Below are 18,282 nucleotides of genomic sequence, written 5' to 3' on the forward strand. Positions count from 1 at the left end.
ATATTTTTATGCGTCAGAAAATTTTGAAATTTCACATGCAAAATCTTTATAATGTCCAGATAGTTATCAAGCATTTAAGAAAAAAACATTATATTTTATCTGTTATTTTCAGAAATCAATCTCTCTAAGGGTTAGGTAAATTTGACCGATCTCGCAGCTGCCATAAAAAATTAGTAAATAAACAAATTATACCTTTCAATCTAGAATAAACACAAATTATAACACGAAAACATAAATGTTTAGACGAAATAGCATAAATCTCATAACATTTTACATTTATAAATATTTATTATTTCTATTATATTGACTTTTCACCCATGCCTAGCTTCTGATTGGCTATTCATGTCATATATAGAAGTAAGTGTTTATAAGGGAGCATTTCCAAAAATGGAAGGAGGTGAGCAGGGTGCCACTATGTTTGATTTATTACGTGAGCAATATCTTAGCAAATAGAAAAGATTAGAACTTATTTTATATTCTAGCTTGTCAATACCTGTAATTTAAGTTTCTAATTCGTATGAAACAACAGACTTAGTATTTTGACTTCACAAACATCTCACATCTAATTTGAATCAGTGCTGCATTCAACATACCACGTGACACACACAAAAAATCGATGTTTATCTGTTTTTTAATATTTACTTTTAAATTAAAAATTTAGTAATGTATAGTTCTAATATTTGAATTATAATCTACAGTTTGATAGCAAACATATTGACATAAATTCATGAAATAGTAGTTCAATAAAACTGAATGTGAATCAACAAACAAGATGACATGGTCTTTCACCTGTGACTGGTCTGGAAGGGGTTAATAAATATAATCACCTACCTATGATCATCACTTAGTGTCAGAAACTAATCAATGAATCTAAATTACTCTTAAGTCCTTTAATATCACAAAAATTAACTAATCAAAATCAGTGCTTCCAATACAAGCATCATGAGTAATTGATTAATGAGCCTGATAATTTATTATGAAATTCCATCACAACTTGCTCCCACACCATATCCATTCAATCATTGCATATCTCATAAATCTGGAGATTAAAATGAATATTCATGCTATTCCATATGGATACATACTGGTCAAGTCACCAAATGCATCAAATATGGATTTCTATGCAACAAGCACTGTGAAACCACCATCCACATACACCAGATGGATTATGATGGGCCTACATGGAGCAGTGGTATGCTTATGACATGACAGCTTTACAATGGAGTTTTATGCAACGGAAACTAAATGTCATCAGATAAGGCATGATTGAATATAGCAACATGGATTTTAACAAAGTGAAGATGTTCCAAAATTGTTTTTGTTTGGTGTACTCAACCTGATTACAAACAATAAGGCAGATTATAAAAATTCTACTGGGAAAAACACGTCCCACAACAAATATTCAAACATATTACAGTTATGAAAAGGGGGGGGGGAGAGATTGCTTTTCTTATCGCTGTGGGTACGTTTTGGAGAACCAGTTACAATGTGCTTTAAAAATATAGTTAAAACCAAGGATCACTTGGAAAAGGTCATAGAGGACCTACAATTCAAAGTCCTCAGCCCTACTCACATCCAAAAAATATACTAAATGAAAACGTTTCATGGTGCAAGTAAGTTATATGGTGGACCTGATGCATTCAGTTTCTTATTCTATCAAAAAGCCTGAAAATGACAAAAGAATGCTGCCTAAGGTGGACCCTACTGGTCCTATCATCAAGAAGATAAGACAACACTACGAATACACTTTGTGGCCACTCTGAATAAAATGTTAGTTCCTAAGTGATAATATTAGGTTAACCTTATCTTAAAAAAACTTGATGGTGAACTTTGCTCTCTTCCTGTCCAACTAGCAACCTCTAGGTTGAACCCAAAGTGTAGAGTTCAAGATCTAAAAGATGAGCAGATTCAAGCCATAGACATGATCATGAATGTGGCTAAGCATGTTCACAATGTGGGTCCAACAAATCTTTTGCATGATTCTGTTGAATACAAAATTGAACAAATCACGGAGTGGGAATACTCTACGAAAGTCAGTTAGCATCAATACAGTGGAAAGGAGATGGAATCAGTATTTATCTAAAAGTTTTATGCATGTGTTAAATTTTTCCACCTAGTGCAAGTTTCCATCTGCTTGTGAACCTAACTGGAAAGCATTCACCAGTGTATATCAAAAGTAAATGTCTGATAATGAACACATACTGCCACCTTGTACTCAACTCACTGCAAAGAACTGAACAATTAAACTTGTTTTAATACTGTGCAATATAATTTCTACCTCTTCCAAAATTAGAACTTGAATAGAGGTACGAGAGAAAATGCAAAAGCATGGATTGAGAATAAAACACAATATACAGTAGCTGAAACTACCAAATCCACATAGGATTGGAAGCAGAAAAACTTGAAAAAAGAAATTAGTGAAGATGAAAGACCAAGTGAGACAGTCATAAATACAATGACTCTACATTGAGAGAGAAGTGACTGTTAGTGACTTCAACCATTTACTTTTGTTAGAAATGTTCACTAAAAAACACTGAACTCTGAAGAAAAAATTATCTCTACTATCATTAAGTACAGTAGTACTTAATTGTAGGGATTGTGATGAAACAAAATGGCAGCCATAAAAATCATGAATTTAAAAGCACCTTTAAAATGTCTGAATATTAACAATGACTATTTCACAGTACTGGATGAGCAAAACTAATGCTTACTGTAGTTATAATATTGCCTAAATCGCTATGTAATGAAAGGGATATTAGAGTGTGTGTGTGTGTGTGTGTTTATACATACATAAAATGGACAATGCACTACTTTGGACATATAATTAGAGTTCAGAGTAGGTTGATAGAGATCCTGATGTGTAATACAATCAAATATGGTATACTCACACCCCACACTTGGCTCAAACTAACATAATTACAGTGACTTGCCAAAGTAGGGATAATTTTTTTTAATTTTAAGTAATCGAGTTTTTGTAGTTTTAACTTTCTTGTTTCAATATATTTTGTAATATTAAAACTTTCTATATTACTATAGCTAACTAGATTCCTACTTGTCTTTATAAAATTCAAATATTTTTATTATACTTGTTATAATTATGTCTATGCCTTGTAATTCTATGTAAAGCAAAGTTCTTCAATACAGAAGTTACAACTATTAAACAGGAAAACTAACACTGTCATTATTTATCCTTTGCAATATTTTGGATGTTGATTTGTTAAACGTCAAAATTTGAAAACATTGTGGAAAATGTTATTTAAAATAAATATCTCTAGGTGAATGTACTAGGTTTCAACTCTAACAATAAAAACATCATATATCATCAATAAGCTCAACTGTCTATATAAGACAGCCTAACCATTTCTTCCTGCTTGACTACTGCTTAGTAAACTTCAGAAACCAACCCTTCTTCAAACTGAGAAGGTAAAACCCCACCTGTTTACCATATGGCTATCACACAACATTAATGTGTATATTATATTTTTCCAAGATAAACTAATCTAAACATTCTACCATAACTTCTGAACCAAACAAACAGTTTTGTATTACTTCAGGGATTGCATAATTCACTAAGAATGGTCAAAAACAAAATTCCAGGATCGAATTACCTATTCTGTGGGACCATGAAATGTCTTGATGTTACCTACATATTTAAAAGAAGCACAAGAAGTTTTTTTTTCCTCTTAGCAAAAACATAACACCACGAGTGGGGACAGAAAAGAATTGACTAATTCCCGGGTTATAAACCAAAATAACTGCCATTACTTGATTAGACTCAAGCCTACTAAATTTGCCTCATAAATAAGATGTGAAACTTAAAATAATTTGTTCTTTTAAATTCTCAATTTAAACACTAACTAATTAGCACACAAGGCCTTCTATAAAAAAACAGAGCAATGAAACTGAAAAATAAAAACAATATGCAATGTAAAAGCATACAATTACATAATATAACCACTGCTGCCATCATTTAATTAAAAAATGGAATTTTGAAATGTACGAGTATATACCCACAGTTACACATTAACTCTTTCACATTGGGCTCATGTATTTTTCACAACCTTGTAACCACCATGTTGTATTTATGGTTTGTAACCATGAAGGTAAACACTTAATACATGTTCACAAATTCAGCAAGCTTTCAGTAGATATTACAAGTCTTGATTTAAACAATAATTGAATTCAGTTTCAATTAAATTTCATTTCAAAATAGGATACAATTAATGATGTTTTGAAAGTTCTCTGTACTTTGCTCATTGCAAAATTCTGTCATTTGACATCAGTGAAATCAGCACCACCCTTTTCTAAATTGGCATCCGAAAATAGCTGTCATAAAAAAAATCTGTCACTCTCTATAATAGACATCTGATAATGTTTGCCACCTTATATGCAAGGTTCGGTAATTTCTGATTAAATGTTTGATAACTGGTGATAATTGCAGGAATTCAGGAGATTATGCACAGCTGAGGAAAGTAAATAGTCGATTTCACTTTACTGCCAAATTCATTTAAAATTCTAATCTTTCATTGATTCTATCTATAGAAAAACATCCAACTGTAAGGTAAGCAAAGAAAATTAATTCTTACCAACAGAGTGCTAATCTTACAAATGCTTGTGGTGTATTTATTCCATTTTTATTTGTGTTGTAGTTTTTTTCTCACCCCTATTTCCTAGATCACATAATAATTTTTAGAATTTTAGGGTGTTGCACAATATTAAGGTTTTGTTAGTATCAGTGCAAAAATAGGATAAGTATTTAAAAGCAAACTTGTTGGCTTTTGTTCATTTACAATAGACTGTTGTATTGTTTCTTGAACAACAAGCCTAGCCCAACAAGGCTATCTGAAGGAAACTGCAGAGGAGTTTTCCTTTTCGGTTTCTTCCGAAGAACCTCTAGGTTACAATAGGTATTGCTACTGGTTCCTGCTTGTCATCATGCATCATTTATATTTGATATTGCATTCATTCTAACTACGTGCTCGGATTGCTAGGTACCTTACATAAAGAGACAATTCAAGTTTTTCAGACATAGACATTGTGGCTCCTAACTTTTAAGGAGGGCACTAGACCAAAATATTACAACAAAACTTATTGCTATTGATAGTTTTAGCCACAAAATTTGTAATTTTCCAATAAATCTGAAAATTTCTGATGCTAGGGGAGGGGGGAGAGGCCATGATGCTTCTGCCTTCAGAAAAAAAATCAGTTTGTTGGAATTAGCTCTTAAAATGGTGCCAATATTATTGCATTAACTGTACATGGTTCCAGCTCATATAATGGATCCTTTAACTCTTGCTTTGTTTGTGAAAGAACACTAGAGCAAACTGTGTTTACTTCTTCCTTCCTTTGTGCTCTGTTATTAATTTCAGTTTTTAAGAACTGTTAATTATTTATAGTAAACACATTAACAACAGGATAACTGAAAAGTAAAGATCAAGAAAATTAGATCTTAAGTTTTTCACAAGTAATGATACAAATTGGTAAGAGTACTAAGTAGTATGATATGATCAGTTAAAGATAATATTCATTTTTAATGTAGTGCAAACTTTTCATTTTAAAAGGTGTCCAAGTCTTCAACTTCCTGAAAAAGAAGCTATAGATATCAAGTAAAATGCAAAGAATGCAACGGCATTTTCAGTTCTGATTAAAGAAATTTATGCTCAAAAAAATGCGCAATGGTTAACAAGTAGATGTATTCTTGTATCAGATTGGTCACAATCAAAACTGAGTAGTTACTTTACAAAGAATGCTCCTGGTGTTGCTGCTACAAGTGGTGGCATAGTTGAAGAGGAAGATGTAGAATTATGTGAGCAGCTTGCCACTGAACAGAGATAATTCATCAACAAGCCACCTGTTAGATGAGTCCCCTCATTCAGAGGTGCAGTTTGAAATTTTAAGTAGTAGAAGCACCAACTTGAGAACAAAAAGAAGAATCAGATCAGTCATCGCCATCTGAACTTGAATCACCTCAATTGCTTTGTTCAGAAGCTCCTTCTCAGCAGAGTATCCAACACAAAGATTCACCAATGAAACTTACTCTAGAAGGTCCAAGTCTGAATGGCATAAAACATATCTGTAGCTATCTTATGACCCTGCAAAAGATGAATGTGTGTGCTTTGCTTGTGCTAAGTTTAGCAAAGAAAGTTCCTTTTACTTATAACAACTGGAAGAAACCAGAAAAGCTAAGCAAACACAACAGAAGTAACAAGAATTATGATTCAATGACCAAATGGTTGCTTTACAAAGCTATGCAGAACAAGTTAACTTCAGTTATGCAGCAGCTGAATAGTTTTCATGCTCCAAAAGTCCAGAGTAATCAAGAATATTTGGAAGTCATCATGGAATCTCTCGTGTTTTCTGAGCAACAAAATATCGCAATTCAAGGACACAATGAATCTTGTTTAAATATTTGGGAGTTGTCCGATGCGAATCATGGAAACTTCTTTGAAATTCTAAGACTTAGATGTCAAGATTTGCCATGATTAAGGGAAAAAGATGCAAAATCAATTGAAGTTGCATGCCCAACAGACATCTCCTGTGATACAGATTGAGCTGATCAGTATCATTTCAGACCATGCGAGAATTCTATTCAAAATCAGAAAAGTAAACTTAATTTTGAAGAGCATCAATGGAGAATGCTTTGATAGAGCAACTAATATGAGTGGAATACACAAGGATCTTGCATCGCGAATGAAAGAATGCTCTCCACAAAATATAGCCACCTTCTAAACCTTGTTTTACAGGACACTCTCTCTGAGCTTGAGCCTCTCCGCAATGCGCTCGGTATCATACAGCAACTATATAACTTTTAGAAGGTAACACAAAGCATCATGCAATTGTAAAAGAAATTCAGTTAGAAGCAGATGAGAGTCCCTTCACTTTTAAATCACTAAGTGGTACAAGATGGTCATGCTATGAAAGTGATAAGAGAACAGATTTCGGTGACCATGAGGACACTTCTCATTCTGACAAAGGAAAATGAACCAAAATGTTACAATGAAAGTGCTTTCTTGCTCAATGCAATATGAAATTTCGAATTTGTTTTTGGCTTGTTGGTTCCGAGATTGATCTTGCCAAATACAGATGGACTGAGCAAATATTTGCAAGGCAAAGAAATTGATGTGGCAACAGCAAAGAAAATGGCTGATGCTGTAGTCTTGATATTGAATGATGCCACACTGAAAACAACTTCGATCCATTTTGGGATTCAGTAAACAGCATGACCTTGGAAATCAAGAGCGATATTAAAGATACAAAGTTTCCCGAAAACAACCATCTAAATGACTTTTAGCTCTCATGGGAGAGTACGATGGTGAGACAGTTCTAACTAGTCCAAAGCAGGATTACTAAGTTTCTATCTATTTTCAAAGTACTGATACGGTTATTGTGGATATCAAGTCAAGATACGATGAAAATGAGTGAAAGGTTTTGTGTGCACTTACCAATGTTGTCTTCGCATGTGCCCCAAAAATGGAAGGTTTCACAACTATATCATAGTATTACATAGTAGGCAAAGAATGTCTTATGAGCAACAAAGCAGTTTAAGAAAGTTATAAAATAAAGAATCCATCAGCATTGTTGATCGAAAGGATGTTCAAGGAGGAACTGCATAATTTTCTTCCAATCTTGTACAAAATGGCATCAATTTTAGCAATGATTCCTGCAAGTCTTGCTCTGCAGAAAAGTCCTTCAGTAGAATTCACCGTGTATCTTTGATTATCAACGGAAAAGGAACAGCTGAGTGCTCTAGCTTTGATATAGAAAAAGTTCTCCAATGCAATACAAAATGAACAGCATAATCAATGTATTTAGGACAAAAAAAAAAACCATGACTCTTATTTCTTTTGAAATAATATGGTTGCAAGATAGTCCTATTATTCTTTTTGAATAAATAGAGTTGTTTAAACATTTGTTTAACAACAAGTAAGAGCTTGGAATGGTCTATTCTTTCATTGGGGGTGTGTCTGTGAGAATTCCACTCCTCATCAGTGACCCTGGACACTACCACCAATGAAATATCAGACCAAACCAAGCCTTTATAGTAGTGAGGTATCAAAAATCAAACTGGTGTATTTAAGTGTTTTATACTCACAAAAAAGAAACCTACCATTCTTTTTCCTTGGTTTTATAATGTACCTATGATGCTTTAATATGTAAACTTGTCATAAATTCTTCAAGCAGTTTCGTTAAGAAGTTTGACAATTCATGTAGAAGTAACCAAATATTAAACTCAAAACATAAGTTGCAGCATTATGAAGATTATCAACATAAAATATGGAAGGAGTTATGATATTCTTGGGTCATCACAGGCAGTCACCATGTATTTTTTTCGTAACAGATAGGCCTATTACAGTATCTTAGCTGATTACTAGTCATTGAGAAAAGATACAAAAGACAGTTCTTTTAATTTATCAATACTCAATTGTATTAAAATAATTTTGATATTCGCACCATCACCACATAAATCAACATTCATGATGCAATGTATAAGTTCCAAACATATTTTTGAGTGGTCAAATTAAATGGTTTCCTGGTGATTAGCTCTTCTATTGGATACTTGTTCGATAAACTTTAGATTTCTTACCCATGGCCTCATTAGGGCAAAAATTGTACAGCCACTCGCCCTTCTGAAACATCCCCCATATGCCTGTATTTGTATTAAACTTTTGTCTATAAATATATGGAGTCAAAGTGTTGACTGCTCCAAGTGCAAAATTATTTTCATGTTATGATTAAAAACACTTTTCTTCATTTGCATAATATCTAAAACCTCTTACACAAATATCAAACATTTTGTTTCAAAAAAACTTTATATGCTATTTTCTCTTACCTAACCCTATATTCATTCAGTCAATTTGAAATACCATGTAATCCCCATAAAAAATTAGGAAATAGATCTAAATTACCCTTTTTTTTCTTTCTAGAATGACTACAAATTGTAACAGGAAACCACAATTGTTTATCTTAAATAGCTTAAAGCTTGTAACAGTATACATATATTTATACTTTATTATTCTATTGACATTTGAACTATGTCTAACTAATAATACCACCAAATAAGTTGTAAATCACTTGAACATGCAGCTCATATTAATGTATAAAATTCAGTTATGCATGAGCTGATCATAAGCATATCTCATGAATAATTTTCTTGTTTCATTATTTTACCAAATCTAATCTTGTATAAATTAATAACTTTATAATTTTTACATTTTAGTCACTTTTATAATAACAAAGAATACACATTAAAAACATGAGATATAGTCCTTACCTGGATCTTTTTTTTTTTTTGCTGTCAACTATTATGAAACTTAAGCCTACTTTTATATACTAATGGTATTACCACTACTACACTAAATTTTTGATTTAGTTAAATAATGTACCTAACACAGAATACTAATAAGTAAAAAAACAGACATTGTCCTATAACTATCATAATTTTTCTGGCTTTCTAACTTATGAAATAAGAGCCATTGAAAATTCAGTTAAGCTCATTGATGCGTTTCCTGTGGGAATAAAGTTTTGAACTGGCCGAGAAATAGACAATTCTCTATACAGAAAACAATGATAGATTAAAACTTTGGCTTTTTATCGGTTATAAATAATACAGTATAAAACGCCAGAGAGAACTATTGGCAATTTGTGAAAAAGAAGATGTGAAAGGTGAGCATGGCAAGTGAGTTTGATTTCCTACTTTATGGTTCTGTTAACAATTAAGAATGAAGGCTATAAAACCTTTGCTTTGTCTGAGTAAGTTGGTTGGTTGTTTTATGGCGCAAAGCAACGAGGCTATCCACGCCAAACAACCGGTAAAAACAATGAAATTAAATTAGAGTAAAATGTAAAAATACAGCAAGGAAAGGTCACATGAAGGGATGGTAATAAGCCATGGTGGAATGGGCTGATCATTGGGGACAGCAATGTCATCCAATGCCAGGCCCAATTGAGCCAGTTGTGCCCAGATACAAAGGCCAAAGGAATTGCAGACCGTCTGTTCTGAAAGAGCATGGCCCACCGAGGAAGAAAGACACAATCGCAGGTGGGATGTCATGGTAAGGATCGAAGCTTGGTAGCATATTGTAAAGAAAGTTGCAAACAATGGAGGTAAAGAGGAGGCTTGTGGGACTCAGTGTACAAACTCTGGACTGGAGAGGTGCGAAAAGTCCCGGTGCAGAGCCGAAGCCCTAGATGGTGAATGGGGTCCAGCATCTTCAAGGCCGAGGTCCTGGCAGAACCAAAGACCCATAGTCCAGTTTGGATTGAATCATGGCATGATAGCTCCTGAGCATAGAACATCGATCTGCTCCCCAAGAGCTGGAAGAGAGGACATGGAGGATGTTCAGAGACCTTGCACACTTGACAAGTAGCTGCTTGATGTGCAGAATGAAGCTAAGCTTACGGTCAAAGATAAGCCCCAAGAACTTTGCCTCAGGTACCACATGAATGACTATATCGCCGAGATGGAGCTCAGGATCGGGGTTGAGACCCCGTTGGTAGCAAAAATGCATACACACGGTTTTGGAAAAAGAAAATGTAAAACTGTTTGCAGTAGTCCATGTCAGCAAGTGATTGAGGGCAGTCTGAAGCTGCCGCTCAATAAAACTTATGTTCAACGACTGACACGAGATGTGGAAGTCATTGACATAGAGCCCATTTGCAACAGTCGGAGGAAGATTAGTAGTGACAGCATTAATTTTAACATTAAAAAGTATGACACTCAAGACACAGCCCAGAGGGACTCGAAGTTCCTGTAGAAAGGAACGAGAAAGATTTGAACCCACACAGACTTGGAATCGCTTGTTCAGTAAAAAGTTCTGAATAAAAATGGGTAAATAGCCACGCAACCATAGGAGTGGAAGTCCTGCAAAATGCCATACCTCCACGTGGTGTTATAAGCCTTCTCGAGATCAAAGAACACAGAAACAAGGTATTCTCTCTTCAGGAAGGCTTTCCTGATCGATGTTTCAAGTCGAATCAGATGGTCCACTGTGGAGCACTGTCAACGGAACCCACACTGGGTGGGCGAGAGGAGTATGTGTCGATTCGAGGAACCAAACAAGACGAGCATTAACCATCCTCTCTAAAGCCTTACAAAGACAACTAGTCAAAGCAATAGGATGATAATTAGAAGGAATCTTGGGATCCTTCCCAGGTTTAGAGAAAGGGAGGACAATAGCCTAGCACCAAGCATCAGGAAAAACATGCTCCTGCCAGATCTGGTTAAAAATAACGAGAAGAATAGCAAGAGAGGCAGGAGAGAGATGGTGCAGCATCTCATAATGAACATCATCAGGTCCGACCGATGTACTACCAGACCAATGAAGAGCAAATTCAAGTTCCACCAGTGTAAAGGGGGAGATTATAGTCATAGAGACGATCAGACTGCCTGAAAGGAAAGAGGTGATAGCTCTGCCCAAGACTTGATGGCCAAGAAGGAAAGGGAAGAACCAGAAGTGCTAGAAGCACGAAAAAAGCTGTGGCCCAGAGCATCAGCAATGCTCTGGACATCAGCAACTTCCTCACCATTGGAGAGCAAGATGGAAAGGGGGATGGGAATCATACCTCCCAGTGACTTTCTGAATCTTATCCCATACAGTTTTGGAACTGGTGGTAGAAGAGATGCTAGTTGTGAGCTTAATCTAAGACTCCTTTTAGCTTTTACATTGAACCTACCGAGCATGGGCATGGGCCTGCTGATAAATAATGCGGTTAAAAAGAGAGGGATACCGTCAGAAGGTATCCCAGGCCTGTTTTTGAGCCTTCCGTGCCTTCTGGCAGGCAGGATTCCACCATGAACGAGGATACCATGGAAAACGTGTTGAGGTCTTAGGAATAAAATGAGCAGCTGCCTGGACAATATGGTCAGTCACTGCAACCACACAGTCATCTATTGATGGCAGACAGACAAAGGCAGGATCAAGTTCAGAGAGAGAGGTGAAAGATGGCCAGTCAGCCTGGTCCAACTTCCACCATGGCACTCTGGTCGGGTGGCATCGACCATGGCCAACCACCCTCATAATGATAGGAAAACGATCAATGCCCCGTAGGTCAATGTCGAGTGAAAAGTGAAGGGGAGCAAATCAAGAGACTGAGTAGGTGCATGAAAATAAGTATATGTTCCAGTATTGAAGAGAGAAAGGTTGTGATCTGAGAGCATACGCTCTATGGAACGACCCCTCTGATCAATATCAGCACCACCCCAGAGGGGGTTGTGTCCATTAAAGTCTCCCAGATATAAAAAGGGAGATGGAAACTGGTCAACAAGAGCATCAAGATCCAATTGATCATAAGACTCCCCAGAAGACAGGTAGAGAGAACAAACAGTGATGATACGACCCAAGGAAACACGGATGGCTACGGCCGCCAAGGATGTATCGAGGGACAGAGATAAGGAGGGCACATGCAGATCGACCAGCAGTACCGCCCTTCCGTGCACCTGTCCATCACACAACCTGTCATTCCGGTACAAAGAAAACTGCCTAAAGGTGACTGTATCGGCACGTTTCAGAAATCTTTCCTGTAAGAAGAGACACACGGGATGATAGAAGTCAATCAAGGCCTTAATGTCATCGAGATTAGAATGAAAACCTCGACAGTTCCATTGTATCAAAGTGGTCATTTTTATGTAGGTGAAGAAGAACAGGGTGGAGAACCACACCATTTTTCTTTACTAGATGAAGGTTGATCGACCTCCATGGATCCTGCCCTTGATCAAGTGGGCAGATCTCTGTCATCAGAGTGAGAATCCAATGATCAGGACGTGATCGATTGATCGTCATGCATTTAGGGGCCAAAGAAAGACCCGAGCAGACACCAGAGGCCGGTGCCAGAAGAGGTTGACCCAGGCAGTCAGTAGAAGGAATAGTGGAGACAGAGATTGGAGTAGACGTAGACCGGTCAAATCTATTATCCATGGAGGGCAGGAGACCTCTCACATGGCGTGAAAAAGACTCAGATGGAGGCACGGAAAGGTCCGTCTGTACCCCCACTGTAGCAGTGGAGCATAGTGCAGTGGTATATGTCCGAGATGGAGTAGGGAACAATAGCTTTCAAGCCTCAGGGTAAGAAATGTTATTAAGTCTTCAAATGCTGTACCTCTTTCTCCTCCATCCACTTAGGGCAAGATCTAAAGTAAGAGAGGTAGGAACCACTACAATTAACACAGTGAGGGCCAATTTGCACTTGTAATTGTCGTGGTCCTTGCCACCACAACAAGCACACATCACAGAACCACAACAAGATGTCTTTGAATGACTGAACCACTGGCAATGAAAACATCGGAGAGGGTTAGGAATATACGGCCGTACCTTACAGTTCAAATAACCTGCCTTAACAGCGGCAGGTGAACGTGGTGATGAAAATGTCAAAATCAGAACAGATCGCACCATAATTCCATCTTGATGAGTGGAGATCCTTTGAACTGCTGAAACTCCTTGGCTGGAGAAACCTGCAAGGATCTCTGACTCGGAGATGGTCTTCAAGTCCCTCTCAACAATAACTTCTCATGAAGAATTCAAAGAAGCATGGGGAGTAGCCTCAATTGGTATATCCCCAATGGTTTTTGAATTCAGGAAGAGTTCACCAACATATCCCCAAAATGTAGCTTCTTTACTGACTTTAGAGAGCCAGCAAGCCCCTCTAATCCCTTCTGAATAAAAAAGGGAGACATTTGCCCTAAAGATTTATCGGACAGTGAATGCAGGATCAGGAAGCGAGGTACAGGTGACTGCTGTTCAGAGTCTTCTAAGCATGCTCGTTTACCGATTAGCAGAGTTATTACACTTTGTTTCTTTGGATTTGGGTGATCCATAATAAAAGAGAAAGATTCAGTGCCCACTGACCCCACCTGCCATGGAGTTCTATGAGGGGATGCACTACAATGTCAAACAAGGACACTGCAGCAATGCCAGGGTTTTGTGAGCACTATACCCAAACACCAGCATCAGACAATGTCCACAACACACATTGAGAATGCCCAAAAATGTTACTCAGTTGACAGGAATTCAAGGCCAAAGTGGTGTGTTGCAGTGCCCCAGACACCACTTAACCACCAAGATCCTCTCCTTCCCTTCACGGGTCACCACTCACGGCAAACACATGGGTGGATGTTTAGATCCCAGAGGAAGTAACTGAAAATACAGAACCTTCCCTGGGAGGTCCCCTCACCACATACAGGAATCCACATCAAGGGGTGCCTGGGTAATATCTATATTATAGTAAGTAATTTACATAAAAATTCTGTGCTTCTCAAAGAGATGTTAAATAAATTAGAGAAGAGGGAAGACCTAGACAGGAAACATCACAATTCTCCTACTAGGGGAGATTGAGGATTTTCAAAAACATTTCCTTATAAAATTACAAACTTAAAACTTACAATAAAATTTTGAAGGTAACTCAAAAAGTTGTGACATGCACACTTTGACCTATCCATTGAAAATGGGTTAAAGCACGTTTCATTGCCTTACTCATTTGCTGTAAATCATAAACGACAAAATATCCATCTCTCATAATGTCGTCTGATGAAAATCAATCTTACACAAGTTAAGTCTTCCCATGTATAGCTGAAAGGAAACTGCACATTGTATAGCCAGATAACACAGGCAAAGCACATATAAGCTTTAACATTTGTTCCTGTGACATTTCATGTTTTAAACATCAAAGCAATGAATGATATCTCAGAACTAAAATAATTTATAATGTAATACGTAACTCACTTGTTTTACAAAGGTTACAATATCTGGGGTTTGTTGTTGCAACTTGGACCAGTTGATGAATTTTGTGGCCTCAGCACTGACTTGGAATAGACTATAGTTATTATATTAATTAAAATGTAACATAGGTACAGCTGTGTGGCATTCTGTTTTTTTATTATTATATTGTCTAGTACTATTTCAGTGATCTCTCAAAAATACAAATAACTAATAATGAAGATTTGATGTTGAAGCATTATAGCTTTTAAATTAGTTATATACTCAAGACATTTCATTATTAGATGTTTAGTCGGCCCTTTACATGACAGTAACAATCATTATTGTAATGTATCAATTCTGGTGGTTAACAACTATCATTCACGGTTGTAAAAATAGTCAAAACAGTCTAGTGAGTTAACAAGTTCATGATGGATTGTGAAAGACAGGATTTAAAATAAGTTGAACAAAGTAGAAATGTTTTATTTATTGATGTTATAAAAATTTTTATGGCAATTTAGTTTTATATGACTCTTGCCTACATTATTTTCAAGGACATTCTACATTTTCCAGAACCCCTAGAAATCTACCACTTGTATAAAATAAAATTGAAGGTTATGAAAAAATGTACAATAAAACTACGTTTTATACCAAACATACATAGAGTATTATTAAAGTAAACAAGGATTATTTAATTAACAAAAGCAGTTACACCCCATGATAACACATTACCAAGACATGACATAATATACTTTTGCATAAGATGCAAGACTGAATTTGACATGAGTGACAATTTTATATTAAAACATATTATAATAGTTGGAAACTTTATTCAAAGTAGTATCCCTCAAGAGAAATATTAGACCAGTCTTCTAAAAAAAACAGCACATATAAAAGCAACTTCAGTAGAGTTTTCAATATTTTTAAATAAAAATAAGCAAAAAACGTAAAATAAGAGTATTAGAAAACGTGCAAGAACAGACACTTACCAGCAATGGTCTGAAGACGAACATTTTGGACTGCAGAAACTTTAATATCATCTGGATGAAGAATAAGAGAATCTCCTCTTTTATGTTCAAACTTCAAGGAAATATCATTAATTAAATCTTGCAGTGCCTGAAACCACCAAAGTAAGTAATCATCTTACATTTTGATGAATTTCAAACTTCAAAGAGCAGTAATAAAGAGGTAAAAAAACACAGCTATATGAATGCATCAAATATTTATATATAAAAAACATAACATCATATCAATCATTGAAAAGTTAAGAAATATCTTGCTACATGCTTAATTACAACAGTCAAAACTGAACTTCCACATCTCTGTAGTTTGTAAATCATTAACAGAAAGTAGGTGTGGATTGATATATATAGATCCAAATTCATTAAAATACTAGTGTTATGATATTTTGCTTTCTCTAATCTCCTTTCTTTGGCTATGATTTCATGGATTTTATTTTATTTTTAATTACTGTTCATTAATTAATAATATATTTTCTACTAAAACTTATCTATAAAAAAAAGGTATTTTGACTAAATTAGGGAAAAAATAAATAACAAATTTATAAGTATTTTTAAAGAATCTCAATTCATATGATTTACAGGAGTAAGTTATCCTAAATGTAAATACATACATATCAAATTGCTGTTTTATTACATGTTCATAAAATAAACCAACAAACATTACCTTCCCACATAAATATACATTAATCCTTTTGAGACAGGTCATGGGTGAAAGGCCATGTCATCTCTTTTGTTGACTTGCATTCAAAATTTTATTGAACTACTATTTAATGAATTTATGCCAATAAGTTTGGTATCAAACTGTAGATTATAATTCAAATTTTAGTACTATACTTTACTCAATTTGTTAATTTAAAAGTAATTATTACAAAAACAGATAAACATAAATTTTTGTGTGTCACATGGAATGTTGAATACAGCACTGATTCAAATTAGATGTTTGTGAAGTAAAAATACTAAGTCTAGTTTCGTATGAATTAGAAACTCAAATTACAGATATTGACATGCCAGAATATAAAATAAGAAGCTCTTATCTTTTCTATTTGCTAAGAATAAATAAATCAAACAGTGGCACCCTGTACTGTTAGCCAGGCACAGGCATGGCTGAAAGGTCAATATAGTAAAACAAATAGGTAGTGATGCTGCCAAAAATTGATTGTATTTAGGAAACATATGACAGCTCCTTCCCATGCAAAATATTCATACATTCAGATCATATAGGTATGTTCAAATTGGACACTTAGAATTTCCAAGATGGGGATATCCCTTCTCTTTATTGATGTTAGAAAACAATGGAATATGGATCATCTTGGAAGCTAAGAACAACCAGGAGATTTGCAACAAGTTGTTCCCTAGCCATGGTAAGCAAAGTGCAGCATCTTGTAACAAGTGAGAAACCACAAACCCAAAGGTCAGTGGCACAGACCATCAATGTACCCGTTGCAACAGTACACAATCATAAAGGATTTCCATCAAGAAAAGTTACAGGTCTAATGTACATAAATTGCTTCCAAGAGATATCCATTCAATCATCACATACTTCAAGTAGCTGTAAAATGAAATGGGTATTCATGCTGTTCCATATGAAGAAATATAAATCAAGTCACTGAATGCAACATCTGTGGATTTCTGTGCAAATGGACTGTTGAAATGGATGATGGGCACTGTCATCCTTGTATGTTAGCTGACTTATCGAAATCCAATACAAAGAAGTTAATATTTTCCTGAACTGAAAATGTATTTCCAATAATACTTACCTCTGCTGACATTATAGTTATTTCTCAATCTCCAGGGTTTCCACTCTTTGCCCATCTAAGCATTGAAAACACTTGCTCCAGTCTTTTATACCCCACTCGAATGCCCTTGGAAAATTGTTATTTGCAAAATTCTCTACCAACTTCAATGCACCCTCTATCTAGGTACTGTATATAAACACCTCATTCAGATAATGTAATCATTTTTTCGAGACATAAGCCAACTTTTAGTGGAGAGGTAGGGCAGGAGAGTGTCAGTGGAGGTAAGTGTTATTGGAAATAAATTTTCAGTTTAGGAAAATGTTAACTTCCAAAAAATACTTACCTCCACTGACACTATAGCTAGAATCCCACATTGAGAAGGTGGAGGGGCCGGTGCAGGTATGAACCATATAGAAAGCATCTGTATAGAACAGGAGTGTACCAAGATGACTATGGTACAAGAGTACGAGGAACTGCACTACATCCAGAACAGGTATACTCTTCACCTGGAGCTCAGTTCCTGTATCCAAAGTAGAATAGAATATGAGTAATCATCAGTATAGGCCAGCCCCAACCAGATAACTGAGGTTCCACAACTCGAGGTTGGAATTAAGGGGTCGTGGTACCTATATCCCACATTGGTGGATAGGTCTATTGGATCTCAATGTTATATATATATATATACTTTTGATTGAATCCCAACCTGTAGCCATAGAGTGATGTATTTCACACCACTGGAATGATGAGAAAGTAAGCAACACCGAAGTGGACAAACTTTCTCCTCCATCTGAAGAAGTCCAAAAGGCAATACCCCAGGATCAAAATGACGAGATCATA

At 35.7% G+C, this 18,282-nt stretch overlaps 1 protein-coding gene across 6 annotated transcripts in view; it reads right to left on the reverse strand.

Annotated features, from left to right (window-relative positions):
* LOC106467973 overlaps window positions 1–18,282 on the reverse strand; it is a 43,486-nt gene that overhangs the window by 12,253 nt on the left and 12,951 nt on the right. For 5 of the 6 annotated variants that reach the window (XM_022396222.1, XM_013928366.2, XM_013928365.2 and 2 more), the window contains one exon: window positions 15,677–15,803. In XM_022396222.1, the coding sequence (XP_022251930.1) occupies window positions 15,677–15,803 (127 nt within the window). Of the gene's footprint in view, window positions 1–14,714; window positions 14,806–15,676; window positions 15,804–18,282 lie in introns of all 6 variants that reach the window. The other variant, XM_022396221.1, reaches the window with a different exon arrangement.

This window comes from Limulus polyphemus, unplaced genomic scaffold (assembly GCF_000517525.1).
Source record: "Limulus polyphemus unplaced genomic scaffold, Limulus_polyphemus-2.1.2 Scaffold2816, whole genome shotgun sequence".
NCBI classification, from domain to species: Eukaryota; Metazoa; Arthropoda; class Merostomata; order Xiphosura; family Limulidae; genus Limulus; species Limulus polyphemus.